This window comes from Colossoma macropomum, unplaced genomic scaffold, assembly GCF_904425465.1.
Source record: "Colossoma macropomum unplaced genomic scaffold, Colossoma_macropomum, whole genome shotgun sequence".
In the NCBI taxonomy this organism is placed as follows: domain Eukaryota; kingdom Metazoa; phylum Chordata; class Actinopteri; order Characiformes; family Serrasalmidae; genus Colossoma; species Colossoma macropomum.
Window position 1 is genome coordinate 7,481,971 of NW_023494789.1, and position 13,638 is coordinate 7,495,608.

Below are 13,638 nucleotides of genomic sequence, written 5' to 3' on the forward strand. Positions count from 1 at the left end.
ATCACTTTTCATAACCAGCATTCGTTATTTGCCTTGGCATGCTTCCAGCAGGCAGGCAGGCACGTGCTTGTTACCACAGAGTTGCTTTGGGTACCTTTAATGTTACGACCATTGTCTGAGACAGCGGAAGAACGGTGTAGGAAAGACAGAAAGAGAGAGGAGGAAGGAAGGGACAGTAAAAAGTGAAGACAGAGTAGCATGGCTGTGTGATGGTGATGAGGTCTTTTGAGGGTTCAGTTAGGAAAGTGCGCTTGTGTCTGTGCATACATGCGTGCATGGATAGGTGTATATATATATTTATGTCTAGAAGATTTATGATTGCTTTGTTCTACTTCAGTGTAATTAATTTATCTATTTTAAACTGGATTATAAAAAATCTTTTCACAATGTTTATTTTTCAATTTCATTCAATACTGCTAAATATCAATAATCACTGCATGCCTGTATGCTCAATTTTAATTTAATTTTTGCTGCTGTGAGTGAATGGCTAGAGTTCTTCTCCCTCTCTATCTATTTGATTAAAAGGCACACATCCTGCACAAGGCATTGAAACAGCAGCTTTTCTAAGTATAAACCTTTGCTGCTAATACTGGATTGAGGAAAAGAAGGGCATAAGGATTTTATCAAAATACCTCAAACTTTATTAACCTAAAAATGTTATAATAAGTTTAATCACTTTTTGCCCAGGCCTTATTGTATGGGTTCTTAAAGTAGTCTGAGCAATTTGTGCACATGCAGGATATATGTATATGGATCATTCTTACAAAACTATCTCAAAACATTAAATAATAAAATATTTGAGTGTCATAAGCATCACACAGTTAAAAGTACTCATAGGATTTAGTAGATGAATTTAGAGCTCTATGTGGTACAGCAAAAAGGTTTGTGGACTTTTTAATAAGCAGCTTAGTCTGACAAAAGTATAGAGATTGTGATAAATTACAGCCCAAAAATATTTACAGATTTACTTTCAAACCTTTACAGTGTTGCAGTAAAGAGAATTCGGACACTAAAATAATTATGATAAGAAAAATATATCGTGATAAGATTTTGGGCTGTATCACCCAAGATTAGAGAGACTGATGTGCATTAAAGGCCTCAGCAGGGAGATTGACAGGTAGGCAAACAAGAAGAAAGTGTTAGAACAGTGAGAGATGTATACAGTGCACTATAATTATGACATTAAAACATATTATGCACTTCTTTGCATGTATGTGTGTGTTTGATTCTGCTTCTACATTCAGTATCACTTGCTCGTCCACTATGGTTGCGTGTACCTTCGCTAGCGTGCCGGTCCCGATACGCCCTTTCCACGTGTGCACTGAAGCCCTCGAGGTCGTGGGTGGACGACGCTCTGCGCAGTGTGCACACACTCCCACGGGACTGCCCTCCAGAGGCGGAGCGGGTGCCCACAGAGCCATGGGGGGCCGGCCTTTCCCAAGGCCCTCGTGGAGAAGAGTGGTCCTGGGGTCCCGAAACAGGTGAAGATGAGCCCAGCAGGCTCTGGCCAATCAGAGCCCTGGTGTCGTTGGCATAGGAGGCGCTGCAGCTGTCAGCAGTTGGGGGGCGGAGCTCATGTGGGGAGAGAGAAAGAGAGAGGGAGGAGGAACAGGAGGAACGTGGCTCGATCCGCTCGGGTGAGTGGACGGTCACCTCATCCGGGTCTTCTTGAGGGAGAGACTGCTTACTCACTCCCAGCATGCTTAATGGCATAGGAAAGCGAAAACGGAAAAAACGGCCTTTTCCTGGTGCGAGAAAATGAGAGAGAGAATGAGAGGGAAAGAAAGAGAGAGGATGTGTGGGAACAGTGTTATACATTTATACATCATAATTACTGTATGGTAGTCATACACTGCAAAATCAGTTATTATTTCTTGATTATTCTAAAAATGCAGCAATGCATCAGATTGAAGATGAAAATTTAGCTGCCTCTATTTTTGAACATTAAAATTCAGAAACATTTATTTTAATATTCAATAAAGTTTTCACCCTCTTTATGACAACAAAATTTTCAGTCAACTTTTTAACATGCGAATACCACCACTTTGTAAATAGTTCCTACACTCATATTTGTGTGTTGTCATTTTTTAATAATCCTAAATTGTATGAAAACAATTAAAACAAACCTAATTTATGGAGAAATCTGAGATTTCATGATGCACTGAATAATTTCCTTATAAATGTATCACTGTGAGATCAAATATTTTTACCACAACTAGACCACCCTTTATATATTTACTCCAGTCAAAAGAACCAGTAAGCAAAAATCATCAATTTGCCAGCGTCACGCAAAAAAAAGCTGAAAACATATATTTGACAGAAAACTACACAAAAGCCTCAATAACTAAATATCAAATCTTTTAAGTACTTAATGTGTCCACACTTTGCTTAAAGAAATCTGCAGGGATCTTTTTCCAAACTTTCAGTCAGACAAAGTTCAGTCTCTAAAATTGGTTGCATTTTCTGCTGCTCATTATCCAAGTAATCCTAATTACTATTAAGATTCATCAGTCCCTAAGAACTTACTCTACATCTCAGATGTTCAGTTTCAGTGTTCTAGTGCAAATGTTCTTCTGTTTCCAATTTCCTTTTCTCAGTAACAGTTTCTTGACAGCTACACAGCCATTGAGTTGTCTTCTCACGGTGGAAGGATGGACAGAAACACCTGTGGACTTTTGGGTGGTTATTAAGAATCCCATTTTCTCAATATCTTGTAATAATTTTTTTAGGTGTGCACGAGCATTTTGCCTAAAAATAGCATTAATAAAACAGCAAATAAAAAAAAAAAACATCTTTTGGTTTTGGTTTTCGGCCAGGTGTGTCGCAGTTAAGGTTTGTTTTCAAACAGGAGTTTTCATTTCGGTGCATACATTTTTTTTTTGAACTCACATTAAAAAAATATGGGACTTTGGAAACTTATGTTTATTCACTTGTTTTCCTTTGATTTTCTCCTTTCTTATGCAAGTGGATTATCTTATATTTAATATTCTCAGAAATATCTGTTGAAATGAATATATTTTAATAGGAATTTAATGGTAACTCTGACTGGAAAATTAAATAAATGAAGGGTGGTCATTGACTTTTGCACAATACTGTGTATTTGATGATTGATGTACACTAGTTCTACACTCTAAAATCAGTTACATTTCATTATTTTCTATTGGACTGCTGCTCTGCTTACCTGTCTGAGTGACCTCCTGCCATTTTACCAATACGTTAATGTGTTCATTCAGACACATTGTGTAATTATACAATTTTTTGTACACTCTGTATACTCACACTCACAACAACCAAAGTCATCCAAAAAACATTTAAATAAATCATTACGCTAAATCCCTGACTACTCTTCTTATTATTTACTTATAATTGACATATATGAAAGTGAGGGTTGTGGATTAAGTCTGACTGACAGGAGCTGCCACAGAGGCGCCGATGTTTGGGTAGACTGCAGTAAATCTCTGCAGCAATGCAGTGTTAGGACAGGATGAATTTTTAACAGGACGTGCTCAGATGTCAGACAGAAATATCTTTGATGGGGGAAAAAACTGGGGCGTCAGCATCAATAAGATGCAGAAAGGAGACAAGAGTAGACAAATCCAAAACGAAGCGTTCTGTCTCTTGTCTCTCTCATCAAAGTCAAAATGAACCCCCTCCCTCTTCCATACTGTCTCTTCCTCTTTCTCTATTTCTCTCTCTCTCTCTCTCTCTCTCTCTCCAGGACGTCCCCAGGTCTCTAGACTCATCTCATTATCTGTGCTCTCCCATCAACAGTGGAGCGATATGAGCCAAATCATCTACAGCCCAGTGAGACTTCAATCAGGTCCTTGATTAGTGTTGGAGAATCATCTGGGTGAGGAAAAAAACATGGTGGATTGTGTACTGCATCTAAAAATGGCACCTCAGACACTCCTACTGGTGTAGTTCAGTAAGCATGGTTTTTGTCCTTCTATTGTTGTAGTTTAGTGCTATAGTTGTTTCCTGAGTTATTGTGTCCGGTCTCCAATCTTAATCTCTTTACCAGGCCCTGATATATAAGCCTGTAAATACATACTGGAATGATTCCTTATGCAAAGTCATTACATTGTTAAGTTTAATGTGTAATATGTCCACCACAAATGCAGAAACCTTTTAATTCAATTTATAAGAAGTTTGTTTACTAGTTGTTTATGCAAGCTCTAGCTTGAACATAGACATACAAGGCTAAGACCGTGTTATTCATTTTGTATGTTCTATTTGTTTAATCCTTTTTTCCCAGTAGCCAAAAAACACAATTTCTGCCGGTTTTAGAGGTTCCTCAGTTGAACTATGCATTCATTTTCTTTAATAATGTTGATGGAATACGTTTGTATAATGGAATGTTTATGATCTACAAAACTGGATTTTTCTCTTCATAAGTGAGCAAAAAAGTCAACATTTATAAAAGTGTTTTTCTTGTGTTTAAATGGTACTTTTTATTAAGGCAGATGTACAAGTTTTTTAAATGAAGACTGTTGTCCCATTACAGCAGGGGATTCTCACACATACTCTCACTTCTCATTGCTCGCTAGCAGCTTAACACAACTTTTCACATACAGAGAGCCCAGTTAGGTCCCTAGTGAATATGATAACAGAGCTCCAGGAAAAAATGTTTTATTTGATTATTGTAGTGACTAGTTAAAAATATCTAAGTCGATTTCCACTAGGGGGCTGCAGAAATAGGTTAATGCAATAGTTAAAAACAAACTCAGACATGTTTGGTGTATTAGTTTTGGACTAGAGTTAAAAAAAGCTATATTTACATCAAAAAATAATAATAAATGTTTACACTCTACCTGTTATCATCCCACACTTTCATCATCCACGCTTGCATCAAACTATATCAAGTAATCTCAAATAGACTTGTTTATGTAGTTTCTAAGATTGTATGTCATACTGTAATCTGTAACAAAGACAAAGGTACGGACAAAATTCAAGCTTCAAGAAAGCTACTACTACTGTCTTCAGCTATATGACATTTCTTATTAAAGTATGTCATACAGTTTTAGAATTCACATCAACAAATGTGTTTGACTTTTTCTCAAACTACTGCTGTAAGACCCTTCACACATTTCATTTTGTGATTTTTTTAGCTTTCCAAGAGCAGATACAGATCCATCACCAAGTTCCTTTCACATTTCAATGCCTCATGACTTTTTTTTTTTTTTAGGATATTGTGCTCTTTCCAAATCCCTCACACAAGAGTTAATCTGTCCTTTTTAAATGCTTCATGACAAATACTACTGAGAACAAAAGGCATGTCTTGAAAGTGGTATTTAAATCTGTTCCTAAAAGCCAAACACTCTTATTTTAGACTTCTTCAGAAGCATTTCTGCTTCCTTTCATGCTCTGATCTCTGTTTGTCTCTCTCTTCCTCCTTCCATCTCTCTCTCTCACTTATTCTCTCTCTCATCACTGCTCTGTCCCCCTGGTGCTTAAGCTCCACGCCAGCATTAATTAAATCATTGGCCAAACCGGGCTATTTATACCCTGACTCGATCAAAAACAAACCCTCTACCTCCCACTGGACATGCTTCTGTTTTTGGGGGATCTTCCTTTAATTTTTTCATCATAATGCAGAGCAATGCATCACGGACAGTGTATGAAACCACAGTAGGGAATTGAAGTGTAGATATTTGAATTCTGCTATCTAAGAATGATCCTTGAATGTTTCTGGTTCAAAGCTTCAGCCTCCCTTTGCCTATGGTCTCTAGCCTGAGGCTTGGAAGAGAGAGCAATAGAGAGAGTGAGAAAGATATAAAGAGAGAGAGAGAGTGTGAGTGAAAAAAGGACAAATCTGTCTCAGTCCCTGATGGACTCATTTCTCCATTGCTGAATATCACATTTCTATCACAATCACTATTCTGGCAGTGCAAACTATTTGCTATGTAATGGCTCTTGCTGAACAGTCCCACTCTCTCTCACACACACACACACACATATACACACACACACACACACAATTTCAAAACACTCTCTGTTGCTATGATACCAGCAGACATATTTGCATGGACTATTAATTGGATTTCATATCTGTGAAATATGACTTTCTAATGAAGAGTCAGACTACTGTACACACACACACTGAATTATGCACAGTCTGTTTGTGCCACATGGTTGAGTCCGAGGGAGCTCAGTTATTTTAGATAAGACACCTAAATGAAGTGTTGCACAGTATCTGGCCCCAAGGACCCTAATAACTGTCGCACTGTGTCAAGTAGAATCTTTCCCCCCACTTCACCTCCTGAATGGCTGAGTAAGCCAGACAGTGCATGCTAGTGAACTGAGGTCAGAATGGAGTTGTAGCAACTAGAGCAAATAATGCCACATTTCTTTCTCTCTCTCTCCTCCTTTCCATCTGTTTCTTTCTCTCCATCTCACTCTCTCCCCGCCACTCCTTGTTGCTGCCTCTTCTCTACTCTGCTCTTCTCCCCCTTTCCTTCTCCTCCTACTGTAAGCACCCCACCCCCCTCTCCAGGCAGCAATTAAAACAAGCACTTTCTGGAAATCTTAATAACTTGGAAGGAGGAGGGAGGGGCAGAAAAACGGGGGAGGCGGCTGAAGCAAGATTAAAAGTGTTTCCTTCCTATATGTAATATTGTGCAATGAGTTTTAGAGAAGAGAAGAGAAGAGAAGAGAAGAGAAGAGAACAGGAAAGTAGAGAATAGAAGAAAGGAGAAAAGCAGAGTATTTAAGAAAGAAGAGGACAGAAAAGACAACAAGAGAACATGGGAAAGAAAAGCAGATAACAGAAAACAGAATATGAAAGTAGAGAAGAGAGGAGAAGAGAAAGAAAGAACATAAGAGAAGAGAAGAGAAGAGAAGAGAAGAGAAGAGAAAGAAAGAACAGAAGTAAAAGCAGAGAAAAAAGAAGAGAGAGAACAGAAGGAAAGAATACAAAATAATAAAAGAGAAATAGAACAGACAGAGTAGAAGATCAGAGAAAGAGAAGAGAAAATAAGGAAAGAAGACAAAAGAAGAGAAGAGAACAAGAGAACACAGAAAAGAAAAGCAGATAACAGGAAACAGAATGAGAGAAGAGACAAAAAGAGAAGAGACAAGAATAAAAGAGAATGAAAGAGAACAGAAATAAAAGCAGAGAAAAAAAAGAGAGAGAAAAGAAGGAAAGAACAGAAGATTAAAAGAGAAACAGAGCAGACAGAACAGAGGATCAGAGAAAGAGGAGAGAAAATACGGAAAGAGAAGAGAAGAAAAGAGAAGAGAACAGAAGAGAAGACAATACAGACGAAGAGAAGATAAGAGAAGAGAAGAGAAGAGAAGAGAAGAGAAGATCTCACTGTGGTGGGGTTTGGACGGTGACGTGTGGTTGAGGTGCTCTAGTGAGTCCATGCTGCCCTCTTCCAGGATGTAGTCGAAGCTCAGTATGAACATTATGACCACACCCTCCTCGTTCTTCACTGGGATGATGTGGGTGTTACACAGGAAATCAGAACCTGCAGGGACACACATCCACTGTTTCATCAGCATATCAGACTTATAACAGACAACATTTTTCATAGATACCAAACATGCAGAATTTGAAAAAAAGAAAATAGTTGAAAAACAGCTACAGTTAGTCTAGTTAGTTATAGAAGCCTTAAATGGTGGCTGATAGTGCTAAAGCAACATGCTGTTAGGCCAGCAAAGATGGAGAGGATTTATTTTACACTGCTTATTTTACAACTCTTTTCTTGGTATCAGATAAAACCGATGAAGGATGATAAATATTAGCAGGAAAATTTAACTACACTACAAATAGTATCCCTGGAAATAATCACTCAGAATTCAGTACAGCTTGTAAGCTGTAAAATAAAATAATTTCACTCAAAATCCATTATTTAGTATGTGATTTTTGCTGTGAAGTGGTCGAAATTGATTTCACTGGGAGGAATCACATGATAAATTATAGATTTTCCATGGAGTGCTCCTTTAAACTACTACCCATTATCTCCAGTATATGGGTTTTTTTTGGACGCAACATATATTTGCTAGTTTTTGACCACTGATTTAAAGCGCTGGGAAGTAAACGTGTGTATACATGCATTGGTGCATGCATGTGTGTGTCTAAGGCTTATTGTGTTTGACAGCTCTTGCCTCTCTCTGGAGACATTGACAGAAGAGTAACCATGGCAACTAAAGGGCAAGTCAGCCCTTGAGGAAAACGTTCCATGTTTTGTGGCTTCTGCAAGTTTTTGCGCTGCATTTAAGTTAGCTCCGGCTTTATCTTCATCTTCATCACACAATCATATAATAAGACTTCCAATAACATACAATAAGGTTGGCAAACATTGTGCGCCTTCAGCATCAGCCAACAATGTCAATAATCTCCCCTCAAAATAACAGGTGGAAATTTTCTCTCTCTACCTTTACCTCTGTCTTATATCTTGTCACAATTATTAAATTTTATGTGACTGGCTGATTAGCTATTGTTCTTCCTAGCTGTCAATACTTAGAAACTTCCATCTGGTGACAGCCTGAGCTTAAATAAACAAGTAAATAAGCTTTTGCAAGAACCATAACGTCTCAATAAATGCTTTTTGTGCTTTCTTTTATTTCTTTTATGCATTTTTCCTTAAGCGTAATTTATGCTGGGAACACATCCCTATCACATTTTGAAATGCCCTATTTTGTCCTAAATTCAATTTTGAAAGTCTGTAGTCTGTTTAAAATATTTCACATAATAACATGCGACAGAAAACTTTTTAAAACTGTCACTAAGATAATTCATAAGGATGTTTGGAGGCTACATAGTACACTAGCTATAAAAAGAACAGTTCTGTTGTGTCCTGAGGTTTAAATTGCTGGGGTCAAATCGACTTAAAGAATAAAAGATATTAGTACATTTTAAGATAACAGGAAGGTTAACATGGCAAAACATTAAATGTTTAATGTAAACAGCATAGCACACAAACGGAGTAGAGTTTGCATGCTAGTTTAGCAAAAAACTGGAAGTATTTAACAAGACCCAATATGGCATAGACGCTTAATGTTTTCCTTAAAATACATTCCTGGATCGCTACTTGATGAAATGCTTCTCTCTTTTTGACTGTGATTTTGATGTATTAATCCACAAATTACTAAGTATCTGACCGGATAAACTGACAACTTTTGCTACTGGAAACTCAGCAGTTGATTCTAAAGTCAGATGTAGCAACAGTAACCAAGGGGCCTAGCCATTTTTTCCCTGCCGCACCTTTGTATCCAGCCCGTTTTAAAGCAAAACGATGTCCATGCATTTGCCTCAATCTAATGAATAAAAATGCGAAAGTTCTGTCTGTTGTAATGTAAATGTGATTGTGAAGAAATGTTGATCAAGCGCGTATGTAATAGCTGTGATAGGCCTATTCAGCAGTATCTTTCCTCTTTTTAAATCTCCATTTCTTTCATCTTCTTCTCTGTATCTCTGGTAGAATAGGGTCCTACCGATATAAAACAGAGTAGCTAAAAATTCTGATAAGCCACAAAATGTTTGGTAATTTTGTAAAAAAAATCATACAGACTTTCATAGTTTTAAGGTGAGGCGAGCCACTGGATACTGGCAAGACTGCATGAAACTATTGACATCCTCACAACTACGTAATGTTCCTTTTGTTGGAACTGTCTGTTTGTTGCAATCAAACAAAACACTTATAAACATAAAAAAGCATTTATATAATTTATCTGCAGCATTTTTACCGATACCAATAAATTCAGATGACCTTAAAATCCATTAAATTGTTGTCATCAGTCAGTTAAAGAAGGGACAAGAAGCGTTCACAGTTAGAGTAAAAACGCTCACTATGTGTCACACTAGATGCCCCCTGCATAATACAGCTTCTGACCTACAGTGTCCACCAGCTCCATCACATACATTCATTAATGACCCTCGCTGTAAGCCAAGTGACTGAGTCAACAGCACTTCAATGGATGAAGCTTATAGAGTAACATTTCTTATCTTGATTACCCAGCATCGTCATTGCTCAGCATGACGATGGCTGCCCTCATGATTCAGCTTTCAGTGTGTGTGACTGGATGTTGTGTTTAGGTCCTTTTAGTTGAATCACCGGATCAATGGGAGAGAAGTCCACAGGGCAGCGTCTCCGAGAGGAGAATAAGATCCTGTACTGTGAGCTGCTCTGCTCAAATGAACACGTATAAATGTTGCAGGAACAGGCAGGAGAGAATATGTGTGTGTGTATGTGTGTGAGGGCTGATTTAGGCGTGTGGTTTATATATAGCACAGACTGTTCTCTTTTGTCCAATGCGCTGTGAGCTTGGCTGTCAACCTGAGCTATTTTTGGCAGGTGCACACACACACACACACACACACACACCATCATCAAACGAACATCGACATGCACACATAGAAACACAGAAACACCTGCAAAAACATAGCAGCCATCTGTTTTCAAGAAAACTGAGTCTGACAATTACAGCGAAGATACGGTTTGTGTAGACGAAGGGGTGTAAATCTCTGACCTCACAACGAATTGATTTGATTATTATTTTTTGCAAATGTCTGAATGAATCATGGTCTCAAATTTCAAAATTTTTAGATTTATTTTGGTTATTTTGGTGAGGTTCAGAAATAAATATAAAAAACGCACTGAATATATTTAAATATTAGGGCTGTCAAATGATTAAAAAAATAATTATGATTATTTGCATTATTTGGTGTAAATAATTGTGGTAAATCACATCATTAACAATAATATTACTTTCATGACATGAACAGACATGAATGGGATTCACATGAACAGAAAATGAACATGAAAATTAGGTGAAGTTTCTAATTGTCATTACAAATATGATTATGTTCTGTATTCTGTATGCAGACCAGTGACAGTATTTCATAGTGTCAGAACTTCAAAACTCTTTTTTTTCTATGGGCTGTTGTCAATGACTTCCCATTTGACCACATCCGAGCACCGAGGTACAGGCTCGGACTGCTAAGGTTTGCAGCTTTCCCCTCACCTTGAGTGAGGCTGGTGTTGGGGACAGAACTTAGCAACCAGAATACAGGAGCCAGGTGGTGAGGCATAGATATATATATATATACCTAGATGCCGCGTTGTCTGTTGATCTCTATCTGAGGCGATACGTCTGCGCGTCCGCCATGTTGGAGCAGTCAAGATCCACTTGTGAACAAATTCACTTGTATTAAGAGGTGATGAGTCTCAGGATTAAATTGGCCACAACTTCCTTATTACTCAACTGATTTTCACCAAATTCGGTGTTAAAATCCTCAGGCATAGATTAATGTAGGTTGCACAGACTGCTCTTGGTAGCCTTTATTTCTTTAATAACTGATCATGCTAATCAGTCGTCTGGACCACACACACACACACACCTTCTAAGGCACTTATCCTTCTGGGTCACGGGGGGGCTGGAGCCTATCCTAGCAATCATTGTGCGGAAGGCAGGAAACACCCTGGACAGGTCACCAGTCCATCGCAGGGCAGACAGACATATACATTCACACACAATTTAGTGTGTCCAGTTGGCCTGACTGCATGTCTTTGGATTGTGGGAGAAAATCAGAGCACCCAGGAGGGGCCCACACAGACACGGGGAGAAACAAACTCCACACAGAAAGGGCCCTGGTCGCCTGGCAGGGAATCAGACCCAGGCCCTTCTTGATGTGAGGCGACATCGCTACCCATTGCGCCACCGTGCTGCCCCCCTGTCTAGACAAGCAGAAAAGTATTCAGTCTGCACCTGATGTTAAAACCAAGTTTAGCACAAGGCTCCAGAAAAATAATCTCACACACATCAGCAAATCCATCAATGTGTGAATCACTTCTAATCTTAATACACATAAAATTAAATAACCTCCCAAAACACAGTACGAAGGACGAAGCTAAAGTTGGCTTCCTATTCGCCAGCTTTTCAATTGAGTTTTCCCGTTCCACCTTAAATGGTGCAGCAGTCACTTTCCAACAAGAAGCTTGCTGATGCACCATTTAAAAACTCCAACGGTCATTCCATGTTTCGGAATTAAACAAAGCCATTTAATGGATACAAGTTTCTTTTAAGTGCAATATTTAACATTCTTTAACACAAAACCAGTAGGTAAAGTGCTGAAAATTGCAACAAAAACAGCACTGGACTAGGTGAGTTATGAAATATTGGCTTTAACACCTTTTAACACCTAACACTTTAGGTTCAGTATGAATTGCGCACATATGGCTGAATCCAAAGTGGTTCTTTGTTAGACATACTGTGCGCTGTTTAGATGCAGTAGCCATTATTTTAAGATCTGCTTTGTAGGGAGAAGAGAGCCATTTGAGATTCTGCCTAAAATACTGTTCGTGGGGCGTCACCTGACCTGAATACTGAACGCTAATTCGCTGAACGGATTTCTCAGGTTCTGTTTGAGAACAGTGCTCGTGCATGTCTGTTTCGGCTGTAAAACATGAACTTGCAGTGCCTTAACAATGAACAAATGGCTTTTGTGACAAAACGTATTTAGGGTTCAGATTGCGCTAGAATGGCGTTTGTCATTTTTTGCAAGTGAATAAACTGTGTGTGTATATATATATATATATATATATATATATATATATATATACACACACATATAATATTCTTTATTTATATATACACACACACAAAGACAGACAGATATATAGAGACACAGACACATTGTGTAGCAATTAACTATTTTGTGTACTGAATTGTGATTAATCATATGTCTTATTTGCTCAAATTCGACTCTATTTTTTCCCATTTAAAAAGCAGTGCATTTTGTTATAGATACATGATTGGACAAAATAAGCCTAATCACAATATATACATTACTTGTTCTTTCCCATTCAATATAAATCAGCTGAATGTAGTTTGCAACTTTCATCGTCAACGTCTAATCAGAGCAACTGTAGCTGCATGGAGCTACCGGTGGAGACTTCTACTTTTCTGCAGGTTTTTTAGTTTGCTGCTCGTCAAATTTATCCACAGGTTTCCTGCGAGCACCATCCAGTGTAGTCGGCTGAAGTTCTAACGTTACCCATATACTGGTATTTACTGACATCAGCGGTGTGTTTTGCTTGTACACGATACTTCAGACCTGATGTAATTCAGTGATAAAAACAAGCACAGCATGCAGTAGCTTTTTATTAATTAAATTACATATAATAAATTTTAGGAATTTTATTCAGGCCGAAAATGAGCACATGCTTTATTAAATATTTATGTAATTAATAACAAAAAATGCATTTTTCTATCCCAAGCAGGAAGACAAAGGTTAATTACAGCTACTTTTAAAAAAATAAGCAGATTTTGACGCAAGACATGTGATGCATCATTAGTGACCAGAATAAACTGCAGCAGTGCAAAAGTACACAAACAATAGAGCGTAGAGTGCATTGTGCGGAGTGCGAAAACAAATATGATATATACAGGAGCACACTAATTTAGCTCATCTTTCTCTTCTTGTGGATGATGAATGTGGTGAGGAGGGCAGGTATATGCCAGGGTAAGCAGTATCAGGCCCTCCACTACATCACTGTCACTACTCACATACACCACCATACATCGTGCAGGAAACACCGTCCACCGGGCTTTTTCAGAAACACATAAAGATAAAGAGAAATAGGAGAGACGGAGGTTTCCTGATCTAGAATGGAATTCACACTTCGATTGAGA

At 38.2% G+C, this 13,638-nt stretch overlaps 1 protein-coding gene across 1 annotated transcript in view; it reads right to left on the reverse strand.

The window, feature by feature from the left end:
• kcnh7 (potassium channel, voltage gated eag related subfamily H, member 7) overlaps positions 1-13,638 on the reverse strand; it is a 57,114-nt gene that overhangs the window by 23,695 nt on the left and 19,781 nt on the right. Inside the window, exons 3-4 of the mRNA XM_036569951.1 lie at positions 7,314-7,469; positions 1,278-1,745 (exon numbers count right to left, since the gene is read on the reverse strand). Coding sequence (XP_036425844.1) covers positions 1,278-1,745; positions 7,314-7,469 — 624 coding nt within the window. The remainder of the gene's footprint in view (positions 1-1,277; positions 1,746-7,313; positions 7,470-13,638) is intronic.